General features: G+C 50.2%; 1 protein-coding gene across 5 annotated transcripts in view; it reads right to left on the bottom strand.

The window, feature by feature from the left end:
• Positions 1 to 12,594, bottom strand: part of LOC138364644 (tripartite motif-containing protein 3-like) — a 220,383-nt gene that overhangs the window by 96,062 nt on the left and 111,727 nt on the right. For 4 of the 5 annotated variants that reach the window (XM_069324615.1, XM_069324614.1, XM_069324612.1 and 1 more), the window contains exons 4-5: positions 9,305 to 9,451; positions 2,215 to 2,361 (exon numbers count right to left, since the gene is read on the bottom strand). In XM_069324615.1, the coding sequence (XP_069180716.1) occupies positions 2,215 to 2,361; positions 9,305 to 9,451 (294 nt within the window). The remainder of the gene's footprint in view (positions 1 to 2,214; positions 2,362 to 9,304; positions 9,452 to 12,594) is intronic. The other variant, XM_069324613.1, reaches the window with a different exon arrangement.

Consider the following 12,594-nt stretch of genomic DNA (forward strand, 5'->3'; position numbering starts at 1 on the left):
CACATTAACAACCACCACAACACACCTACAACAACCAGCACATTAACAACCACCACAACACACCTACCACAACCAGCACATTAACAACCACCAGAACACACCTACCACAACTAGCACATTAACAACCACCACAACACACCTACCACAACCAGCACATTAACAACCACCACAACACACCTACCATAACCAGCACATTAACAACCACCACAACTAGCACATTAACAACAACCACAACACACCTACTACAACCAACCCCCTGACAGGGGGGTTGGTGCTGGACCTGTAGCTCCAGCCTTCCTCTACTGGCAGGGGGTTGGTGCTGGACCTGTAGCTCCAGCCTCCCTCTACTGGCAGGGGGTTGGTGCTGGACCTGTAGCTCCAGCCCCCCTCTACTGGCAGGGGGTTGGTGCTGGACCTGTAGCTCCAGCCCCCCTCTACTGGCAGGGGGGTTGGTGCTGGACCTGTAGCTCCAGCCCCCCTCTACTGGCAGGGGGTTGGTGCTGGTCCTGTAGCTCCAGCCCCCCTCTACTGGCAGGGGGTTGGTGCTGGACCTGTAGCTCCAGCCCCCCTCTACTGGCAGGGGGTTGGTGCTGGACCTGTAGCTCCAGCCCCCCTCTACTGGCAGGGGGTTGGTGCTGGTCCTGTAGCTCCAGCCCCCCTCTACTGGCAGGGGGTTGGTGCTGGACCTGTAGCTCCAGCCCCCCTCTACTGGCAGGGGGTTGGTGCTGGACCTGTAGCTCCAGCCCCCCTCTACTGGCAGGGGGTTGGTGCTGGACCTGTAGCTCCAGCCCCCCTCTACTGGCAGGGGGTTGGTGCTGGACCTGTAGCTCCAGCCACCCTCTACTGGCAGGGGGTTGGTGCTGGACCTGTAGCTCCAGCCCCCCTCTACTGGCAGGGGGTTGGTGCTGGACCTGTAGCTCCAGCCTCCCTCTACTGGCAGGGGGTTGGTGCTGGACCTGTAGCTCCAGCCCCCCTCTACTGGCAGGGGGTTGGTGCTGGACCTGTAGCTCCAGCCTCCCCTCTACTGGCAGGGGGTTGGTGCTGGACCTGTAGCTCCAGCCTCCCCTCTACTGGCAGAGGGTTGGTGCTGGTCCTATAGCTCCAGCCCCCCTCTACTGGCAGGGGGTTGGTGCTGGTCCTGTAGCTCCAGCCCCCCTCTACTGGCAGGGGGTTGGTGCTGGACCTGTAGCTCCAGCCCCCCCTCTACTGGCAGGGGGTTGGTGTTGGATCTGTAGCTCCAGCCCCCTCTACTGGCAGGGGGTTGGTGTTGGACTTGTAGCTCCAGCCCCCCTCTACTGGCAGGGGGTTGGTGCTGGACTTGTAGCTCCAGCCCCCCTCTACTGGCAGGGGGTTGGTGCTGGACCTGTAGCTCCAGCTCCCTCTACTGGCAGGGGGTTGGTGCTGGACCTGTAGCTCCAGCCTCCCTCTACTGGCAGGGGGTTGGTGCTGGACCTGTAGCTCCAGCCCCCATCTACTGGCAGGGGGTTGGTGCTGGACCTGTAGCTCCAGCCCCCCCTCTACTGGCAGGGGGTTGGTGCTGGACCTGTAGCTCCAGCCCCCCTCTACTGGCAGGGGGTTGGTGCTGAACCTGGAGCTCCAGCCCCCCTCTACTGGCAGGGGGTTGGTGCTGGACCTGTAGCTCCAGCCCCCCTCTACTGGCAGGGGGTTGGTGCTGGACCTGTAGCTCCAGCCCCCCTCTACTGGCAGGGGGTTGGTGCTGGACCTGTAGCTCCAGCTCCCCTCTACTGGCAGGGGGTTGGTGCTGGACCTGTAGCTCCAGCCCCCCTCTACTGGCAGGGGGTTGGTGCTGGTCCTGTAGCTCCAGCCCCCCTCTACTGGCAGGGGGTTGGTGCTGGACCTGTAGCTCCAGCCCCCCTCTACTGGCAGGGGGTTGGTGCTGAACCTGGAGCTCCAGCCCCCATCTACTGGCAGGGGGTTGGTGCTGGACCTGTAGCTCCAGCCTCCCTCTACTGGCAGGGGGTTGGTGTTGGTCCTGTAGCTGAAATAGTTCACATGTTTCCTTACATCTGATGCCTCTGTTCACCTACCAGTAAATATTTATCCAGGAGTTAGGCTGGATTGCAGATTGCATGTTGAGGAAAGTCAGTAGTTGACTTAGGGAAACCTCAATAAACCTAAGAACATTCTTCCTGTCTTCAAAATGGAACTTAATATATTGTGATATGACCAATGAGAGAAAATAAAAAAACTTACTGTTATTTCCTTCTGGGGGATTTCTCCAGTGATTTCCTGAACTTTAGTCATGATGCTGGAGTCCGAGTCTCCCAGGTGTACGGGGTCAGCTGTGGCACCTGTCTCTGTGGTCGTCATCTCCAGGGCCTCCCTGATGGTCTCCTGCACCTGTCATTACCAACACTAACATTAATGGTGGAGGCTGAGTCTCCCAGGTGTACGGGGTCAGCTGTGGCACCTGTCTCTGTGGTCGTCATCTCCAGGGCCTCCCTGATGGTCTCCTGCACCTGTCATTACCAACACAAACATTAATGGTGGAGGCTGAGTCTCCCAGGTGTACGGGGTCAGCTGTGGCACCTGTCTCTGTGGTCGTCATCTCCAGGGCCTCCCTGATGGTCTCCTGCACCTGTCATTCCCACATTTCATTCCACATTCCCACAATTCATCCCACATTTGCTGGAATACTCCCTTCATCCAGACTTCCTGTTCCATCCCATCCTCTGAGTTTGTGCCAGCCGTGATTGTCCTCCTGTGTTTGTCACCCCCGAGTTCGTCTCCCCACCATGTTTTCCCTGTGTGTGTGTGTGTGTAATTACCTAAGTGTAATTACCTAAGTGTAGTTACAGGATGAGAGCTACGCTCGTGGTGTCCCGTCTTCCCAGCACTCTTTGTCATATAACGCTTTGAAACTACTGACGGTCTTGGCCTCCACCACCTTCTCACTTAACTTGTTCCAACCGTCTACCACTCTATTTGCGAAGGTGAATTTTCTTATATTTCTTCGGCATCTGTGTTTAGCTAGTTTAAATCTATGACCTCTTGTTCTTGAAGTTCCAGGTCTCAGGAAGTCTTCCCTGTCGATTTTATCAATTCCTGTTACTATTTTGTACGTAGTGATCATATCACCTCTTTTTCTTCTGTCTTCTAGTTTTGGCATATTTAATGCTTCTAACCTCTCCTCGTAGCTCTTGCCCTTCAGTTCTGGGAGCCACTTAGTAGCATGTCTTTGCACCTTTTCCAGTTTGTTGATGTGCTTCTTAAGATATGGGCACCACACAACAGCTGCATATTCTAGCTTTGGCCTAACAAAAGTCATGAACAATTTCTTTAGTATATCGCCATCCACGTATTTAAATGCAATTCTGAAGTTAGAAAGCATTGCATAGGCTCCTTGCACAATATTCTTTATGTGGTCCTCAGGTGATAGTTTTCTATCTAGAACCACTCCTAGATCTCTTTCTTTATCAGAATTCTTTAAAGATTTCTCACATAATATATAGGTTGTGTGGGGTCTATGTTCTCCTATTCCACATTCCATAACATGACATTTATTAACATTAAATTCCATTTGCCAAGTGGTGCTCCATATACTTATTTTGTCCAGGTCTTCTTGAAGGGCATGACAATCATCTAAATTTCTTATCCTTCCTATTATCTTAGCATCATCAGCAAACATGTTCATATAATTCTGTATACCAACTGGTAGATCATTTATGTACACAATAAACATCACTGGTGCAAGAACTGAACCCTGTGGTACTCCACTTGTGACATTTCTCCATTCCGATACATTGCCTCTGATTACTGCCCTCATTTTTCTATCAGTCAGAAAATTTTTCATCCATGATAGAAGCTTACCTGTCACCCCTCCAATATTTTCCAGTTTCCAGAACAACCTCTTATGTGGAACTCTGTCGAAAGCCTTTTTTAGGTCCAGATAGATGCAGTCAACCCAGCCATCTCTTTCCTGTAATATCTCTGTGGCCCGATCATAGAAACTAAGTAAATTCGATACACAGGATCTTCCTGATCGAAAACCATACTGTCTGTCTGATATTATATCATTTCTCTCCAGGTGTTCTACCCATTTAGTTTTGATTAGCTTTTCCAATATTTTCACTATTACACTTGTCAATGATACAGGTCTATAATTGAGGGGGTCTTCCCTGCTGCCACTTTTGTAGATTGGAACTATGTTAGCCTGTTTCCACACGTCTGCTACGATTCCTGTACACAGGGATGCCTGAAAGATCAGGTGAAGTGGAATGCTGAGCTCAGATGCACATTCTCTCAGAACCCATGGTGAAACGCCATCTGGGCCAGCTGCTTTGTTCCTCCCGAGCTCCTTTAGCATATTTTCCACTTCATCTCTAGACACCTCTATCCGCTCTATGTTGTTCTCTGGAATTCTTATTGTGTCTGGTTCTCTGAATATTTCATTTTGTACAAACACACTTTGGAACTTTTCATTTAATGTTTCACACATTTCCTTTTCATTTTCCGTGAATCTGTTTCCCATTTTCAACCTCTGGATATTATCCTTTACCTGCAATTTGTTGTTTATGAATTTGTAGAATAGGCCCGGTTCTGTTTTACATTTATCTGCTATCCCTTTTTCAAAATTTCTTTCTGCCTCTCTCCTTACTGCTGTATAATTGTTTCTCGCATCTTTGTATCGCTGGTATGTTTGGGGGTTTGGCCTCTTCCTATACTGATTCCATTTTTGTGTCTTTTGGTCTCTTGCCCTCTCACAATTTCTGTCGAACCAATCCTGTTTTCTGGTCCTGCATCTCTGTTTTGGTATGAATGTTTGTGTGCCTTCCTCGTATAGTTTTAAAAATTTGGCATACATTTCATTTACTTCCCTGCCTAGCAACAATTCTGTCCAATTACACTCATTAAAAAAATTTCGAAGTTCCCCATAGTTGCCTCTCTTTAAATCGAGTTTATCAACTGTTTCAATGTCCCCATTTTCTTCTAGATGATATCTTAAAGCATATTTAATGTCTAACAGGACGTGATCACTCTTTCCCAAGGGAGGAAGGTACTGGATGTCAAAAATCTCTTCTTCTTTCCTGGTGAATACTAGATCCAGTACTGACGGTATATCTCCTTCCCTCATTCTTGTGGCTTGCTTTATGTGTTGATACAAGAATGTCTCCAGAATGAGGTTCACAAATCTGCATGTCCAAAAGTCCTCCGTTCTTGCTTCATAGGCCTCCCAGTCTATTGCTCTAAAGTTGAAGTCCCCCAGTATCAACAGTCGTGATTTATCTTTATCTGCTTGTACAATAATATCTCTCATGACCATTATGAGGCCCTCTCGTTTGTCATCCAGTTCTTCCTTTGTCCACGTGTTGCTTGCTGGTGGGCTGTAGGCATTTACAATTATCAGGTTATCATCCTGATTCCAGACCTGCAATGCCATTATGTCAATATCTCGAGGGTTTTCAAATATTAACTCTTTTACCTTCAGGTGTTTTTTCACCAGTACAGCCACTCCTCCTCCCTTCCTAGTTTTCCTGTCACGTCTCCAAACTGAGTAGCCTCTTGGGAATATGACTTCATTTATTATATTTCCTTCAAGTTTCGTTTCTGATAATGCAACAATATCTGGGACCCTAAGCTGGATTATATCTTGCAACTCCAAAGTTTTTGACCTCACTCCATCTATGTTGGTATATACAATTTTCAGGAACATGTTCCCTTTTCCTTTGCTCTTTACTCCCCCTTCCACTACTGATCTTGTTGCTTTGTTTTTATGTACCATTTCACAAGCTTTCCAGTCCCTGTCACTTTGTAAAAAAAAGAATTTGTCTTCTTCATTTCTATCCCCATTTAGCCGTTTTGCCTCAATTAAGTTCATTTTCAGCTTTTCTCTGTCTTCCTTGGAGAGGTCTTGTCTTATTGACCAAGATTTGCCAACCTCATCACTCTGCAGTTTCCTGGCATTTCTTAGCACTTCCATCATGTTTTTCACTCCATTAAAGGTCACCCTTAAGGGGCGGTTCTTTTCTTTCTCATATTTTCCTATTCTTCTAAAATCACTGACATTTTCCTTTGAGCCTTCTCCTAAACCTACTATTTTCTCTATGATTTTCATCTCTTCTGCCGCTCGGTCCACCCTAGATGAAATTTCCTTCTCTAAACATCCAAAAATGATTATGGACTTAGTTCTATCTGCAGTGTTTTGTACCAGTTTACTGTTGGTAACCAGTTCTTTCCTAATTGCTTGCCTAATTTCTGCTTCTTGTTGGTCATTTCTGGTTTTGACTTCCGAACACACTTCTTTGATAGTCTCTTTCTCTTTTACAACTTCAGCATATGTCGCTTTTATTTCTTCTTTATACTTTTCTAGTTCTTTATTCACCTCCTCTATGTGAGTTGTCAGTGAAGTTTCCAGTTGGAGATCCTTACCTAACTCTATGTTAGCCCTTAGGCTTGCTTGGAGTTGTTCACCATATGAGTCTATCTTCTTGTTTATTTCTTCAAAGTCACCACACTTCACTTTCCATGCCTCATTTTCTTTCACTAGTTCCTTGATTTGCTCCTCCTGATTTGTTACCTTGTCTGTTAATGCAGTAATAATCTTACCTTGTTGAAGCATACTCCCTTTTAGAGTGCAAAGCTCACTCCAAAGAGCTCCATTGTCCTCTTCTAATTTAAGCACTTTTTCTTCATACTTCTTTTGCATGTCCTCAATTATCTCTAACCTGCCAAGAACACCTCCTTTCCTTATATCTTGTGTTAAGAATCCTTTGAAACCATCATCTGATGGTGTGTCTACCTTCTCAGTGGGGGTGGTGGCGGCGGCCATCTTTGATTTTGTTCTAAACCAAAACAAACTTTTCCACTCGGCTATTTTCACTCAGTTTTACTTGTTTATTGTATTTTATTTGCTTTTACTCTTCCCTGAACCTTTATGCAACCCGGGACACCACTGTAGCCCTCAACCTGTTCCCAATACTTAGGTAATTCGATATTTCCAGGAGCTTGCTGCAGTGTGACTTCTGCCTCCTCCAGCTGTGTGTGTGTGTGTGTGTGTGTGTGTGTGTGTGTGTGTGTGTGTGTGTGTGTGTGTGTGTGTGTGTGTGTGTGTGTGTGTGTGTGTGTGTGTGAAAAAAATTAGCTTTGAATGTAATGAAACGCTATTTTCTGGGCGAGACACCGAGGCTCCCCAGAGCTATCCAGGCTTATTTGAATATCCCTAACTTCAGTCAACGTGGGTAGAGTTCTAGGCCTACTTAAGGGGGGGGGGCTGGACCTGTAGGTCCAGCCCACTCAACTGGCAGGGGGTTGGTGCTGGACCTGTAGCTCCAGCCTCCCTCTACAGGCAGGGTGTTGGTGTTGGACCTGTAACTCCAGCCCCCCCCCCCCTCTACTGGCAGGGGGTTGGTGCTGGACCTGTAGCTCCAGCCCCCTTCTACTGGCAGGGGGTTGGTGCTGGTCCTGTAGCTCCAGCCCCCCCTCTACTGGCAGGGGGTTGGTGCTGGACCTGTAGCTCCAGCCCCCCTTTACTGGCAGGGGGTTGGTGCTGGACCTGTAGCTCCAGCCCCCCTCTACTGGCAGGGGGTTGGTGCTGGACCTGTAGCTCCAGCCCCCCCTCTACTGGCAGGGGGTTGGTGCTGGTCCTGTAGCTCCAGCCCCGTCTACTGGCAGAGGGTTGGTGCTGGACCTGTAGCTCCAGCCCCCCTCTACTGGCAGGGGGTTGGTGCTGGACCTGTAGCTCCAGCCCCCTCTACTGGCAGAGGGTTGGTGCTGGACCTGTAGCTCCAGCCTCCCTCTACTGGCAGGGGGTTGGTGCTGGACCTGTAGCCCCAGCCCCCCTCTACTGGCAGGGGGTTGGTGCTGGACCTGTAGCTCCAGCCTCCCTCTACTGGCAGGGGGTTGGTGCTGGACCTGTAGCCCCAGCCCCCCTCTACTGGCAGGGGGTTGGTGCTGGACCTGTAGCTCGAGCCCTCCTCTACTGGCAGGGGGTTGGTGCTGGTCCTGTAGCTCCAGCCCCCTCTACTGGCAGGGGGTTGGTGCTGCACCTGTAGCCCCAGCCCCCCTCTACTGGCAGGGGGTTGGTGCTGGACCTGTAGCCCCAGCCCCCTCTACTGGCAGGGGGTTGGTGCTGGACCTGTAGCTCCAGCCCCCCTCTACTAGCAGGGGGTTGGTGCTGGACCTGTAGCTCCAGCCCCCCTCTACTGGCAGGGGGTTGGTGCTGGACCTGTAGCCCCAGCCCCCCTCTACTGGCAGGGGGTTGGTGCTGGACCTGTAGCTCCAGCCTCCCTCTACTGGTAGGGGGTTGGTGCTGGACCTGTAGCCCCAGCCCCCCTCTACTGGCAGGGGGTTGGTGCTGGACCTGTAGCTCCAGCCCTCCTCTACTGGCAGGGGGTTGGTGCTGGTCCTGTAGCTCCAGCCCCCTCTACTGGCAGGGGGTTGGTGCTGCACCTGTAGCCCCAGCCCCCCTCTACTGGCAGGGGGTTGGTGCTGGACCTGTAGCCCCAGCCCCCTCTACTGGCAGGGGGTTGGTGCTGGACCTGAAGCTCCAACCCCCCTCTACTAGCAGGAGGTTGGTGCTGGACCTGTAGCTCCAGCCCCCCTCTACTGGCAGGGGGTTGGTGCTGGACCTGTAGCCCCAGCCCCCTCTACTGGCAGGGGGTTGGTGCTGGACCTGTAGCTCCAGCCCCCCTCTACTAGCAGGGGGTTGGTGCTGGACCTGTAGCTCCAGCCCCCCTCTACTGGCAGGGGGTTGGTGCTGGACTTGTAGCTCCAGCCCCCCTCTACTGGCAGGGGGTTGGTGCTGGACTTGTAGCTCCAGCCCCCCTCTACTGGCAGGGGGTTGGTGCTGGACCTGTAGCCCCAGCCCCCTCTACTGGCAGGGGGTTGGTGCTGAACCTGTAGCTCCAGCCTCCCTCTACTGGCAGGGGGTTGGTGCTGGACCTGTAGCCCCAGCCTCCCCTCTACTGGCAGGGGGTTGGTGCTGGACCTGTAGCCCCAGCCCCCCTCTACTGGCACGGGGTTGGTGTTGGACCTGTAGTTCCAGCCTCCCTCTACAGGCAGGGGGTTGGTGCTGGACCTGTATCTCCAGCCTCCCTCTACAGGCAGGGGGTTGGTGCTGGTCCTGTAACTGAAATAGTTCACATGTTTCCTTTCATCTGATGTCTCTGTTCACCTACCAGTAAATATTTATCCAGGAGTTAGGCTGGATTGCAGATTGTATGTTGAGGAATGTCAGTAGTTGACTTAGGGAAACCTCAATAAACCTAAGAACATTCTTCCTGTCTTCAAAATGGAACTTAATATATTTTGATATGACCAATGAGAGAAAATAAAAAAAACTTACTGTTATTTCCTTTTGGGGGATTTCTCCAGTGATTTCCTTAACTTTAGTCATGATGCTGGAGTCTGAGTCTCCCAGGTGTACGGGGTCAGCTCTGGCACCTGTCTCTGTGGTCGTCATCTCCAGGGCCTCCCTGATGGTCTCCTGCACCTGTCATTACCAACACAAACATTAATGGTGGAGGCTGAGTCTCCCAGGTGTACGGGGTCAGCTGTGGCACCTGTCTCTGTGGTCGTCATCTTTAGGGCCTCCCTGATGGTCTCCTGCACCTGTCATTACCAACACAAACATTAATGGTGGAGTCCGAGTCTCCCAGGTGTACGGGGTCAGCTGTGGCACCTGTCTCTGTGGTCATCATCTCCAGGGCCTCCCTGATGGTCTCCTGCACCTGTCATTACCAACACAAACATTAATGGTGGAGTCTGAGTCTCCCAGGTGTACGGGGTCAGCTGTGGCACCTGTCTCTGTGGTCATCATCTCCAGGGCCTCCCTGATGGTCTCCTGCACCTGTCATTACCAACACAAACATTAATGGTGAAAGCTGGACTATAATGAAGTATCTGGCTCTGAGTAAAGTAACTGGACTATAATGAAGCATCTGGCTCTGAGTAAAGTAACTGGACTATAATGAAGCATCAGGCTCTGAGTAAAGTAACTGGACTATAATGAAGCATCAGGCTCTGAGTAAAGTAACTGGACTATAATGAAGCATCAGGCTCTGAGTAAAGTAACTGGACTATAATGAAACATCTGGCTCTGAGTAAAGTAACTGGACTATAATGAAGCATCAGGCTCTGAGTAAAGTAACTGGACTATAATGAAGCATCTGGCTCTGAGTAAAGTAACTGGACTATAATGAAGCATCAGGCTCTGAGTAAAGTAACTGGACTATAATGAAGCATCAGGCTCTGAGTAAAGTAACTGGACTATAATGAAGCATCTGGCTCTGAGTAAAGTAACTGGACTATAATGAAGCATCAGGTTCTGGGTAAAGTAACTGGACTATAATGAAGCATCTGGCTCTGAGTTAAGAGATAATAGACATGCTGACATACACAAATGGGTCAACATGTGAAGGACTCAAGTATAACATGCTGCCTTGAGACTTGGGTTACAATATTAGTTATAAGTCAAGTCATTAGTTCTAACTGATGAAGCATTGACTATATTCTGGACCCAAAGTCTTTATTTAGTTGTAGTAAACACTGAGTGTTGACCACACTTACAGGCTGCTTCCTGGGTGTGTGTGTGTGTGTGTGTGTGTGTGTGTGTGTGTGTGTGTGTGTGTATGTGTGTGTGTGTGTGTGTGTGTGTGAAAAACAGCTTTGAATGTAACGAAACGTCATTTTCTGGGTGAGTCCCGGAGGCTCTCCAGAGCTATCCAGGCTGATATGAATATCCCTAACTTTGGCATCAGTCAATGTGGGTGGAGTTCTAGGCCTACTGGGGACCATGAGCCAAAACCTGGCCCCCCTCAGAGAGGCACAAAGAGAAATGGCCTGTAGAAATGCAAATGTGATTTTGGAGCATTCTATATCTGCCATCAACCGAGACAGGCACCCAGAAAGGTAAGCGCCCCAAAACAAGCCCTGTATTCTGGTTACAAAAATAAACAAACGAGTGGACTGAACTCCCCAAATGATAACGAGCAAATGAGCACGAGTCATGAGCATGAGCATCTGTTACCTAGCAGTAAAATAGGTACCTGGGTGTTAGCCAGCTGTCACGGGCTGCTTCCTGGGGGTGGAGGCCTGGTCGAGGACAGGGCCGCGGGGACACTAAAGCCCCGAAATCATCTCAAGATAACCTCAAGATATGAGTCAACATGAGGCATGCCGCTTGTCTGCGCAGTTCCTCCCCCCCCCCTCAGGAGGAAAAAAAGCGGGAGCCCCAGACCCTCCGCGCCAGTGATCCACACCCCAGTTCTGAGGCTAGATATCAAAATACGCAAAAAACTCCGACCAGAGGGAGGGAGGGTTATTGGGGAGCCTCCGGGACTCACCCAGAAAATAGCTTTTCATTACATTCAACGCTGGTTTTCTGGGGGTAGCCCCTACGGCTCCCTGGAGCTACTTCACCAAAGATGAAAAAGAAAATGGACTTACCTAGGAGGCGGTCGGTGCTCACATCTCAACTCAAAGTCAAGACAGGCTGCAGCCGCCGATCCAAAGTGACACAGGCCCGACAAGGCCCAGGAACGTTAACGAGATAGCATGCAGCCAGGACCCTGTTCAACCACCAAAAACCCCGTACCCAAATGTCAGCCCAGGACATGTTCCTAGAGATGGCAATGAGAGCAGCAAACTTACGAACGTCATGGGCACGGGGATAGACCACAGGCTGGCTAGACTTAATAACAATGCGGACGACCTGAGAGACCTGTACCACCAAACAGGTTAGAAAGGAAACCGAATCAACTCAAAGCACATCCCCGGACACAGAAGACATGGCATGCAAATAATGGCCACAACCGGACACAAAACATGATGCACCCCCGGCCTGACCAACCAAGCATCAACAACCCAAGGACTCCTCCAGAAACCTGCAGTCTCATTGTTCGCCAGAAAAGAAGGAGACGGCTGCAAACGAACAAACCTATCACCACAACCAAAAGAGCAGAAACCCCTGCACCGTAGGAGAGCATGAAGCTCTCCAACCTGACCCCCAGAGGCCAATGCCAACAGGAAAAGAGCCTTAGAAAAACAATCCTGAACTGAAGGGGACCACAAAAAAAACGAGAAGAGAGATAGGAGAGCACTCTGTCCAAAGACCAGGACCGCTCAGGCTGCACATGAGCAGGCTGGAGGTGAAACAACATGCGAGACAGCTTGCGGAACTGTGCAGAAGTTACATCAGTACCGAAAGCAAGCTGCAGCGGCTCCGCCAACGCCACACGATACGAGGCGACAGTATTCGGCATAAGAGAACGGTCCTGGAACAACCACGAGAGAAAGGACACCACCACCCAAACAGAAAGGAAAGTACAGAGACGAAGAGTCAAAAAGAATCGGAAGGATCGCCAGGAAACTTCATACTGCCTCCGAGATGAAGCCCTTAGGAGGGAAACCATCAAAGAAGCCACTTGATCACCATACATAGGGTGATAAATCCCGAGTCAAAAACAACAACAAATGCAAAGACTCTAGGAGAAGAGTGAACCAGTCTCATAACGGACCAAACCGATCTATTGGATGAGGCGGAGCCGCCGAAAACCTCCGGGTTCGGACACCGGGCAAGCAGTGCCTGAAACTACGGCTGGGCCGGCCACCACGGGGCCAAGAGGACTACTCATC

The sequence above is a fragment of the Procambarus clarkii genome, chromosome 14 (assembly GCF_040958095.1).
Source record: "Procambarus clarkii isolate CNS0578487 chromosome 14, FALCON_Pclarkii_2.0, whole genome shotgun sequence".
NCBI lineage: Eukaryota > Metazoa > Arthropoda > Malacostraca > Decapoda > Cambaridae > Procambarus > Procambarus clarkii.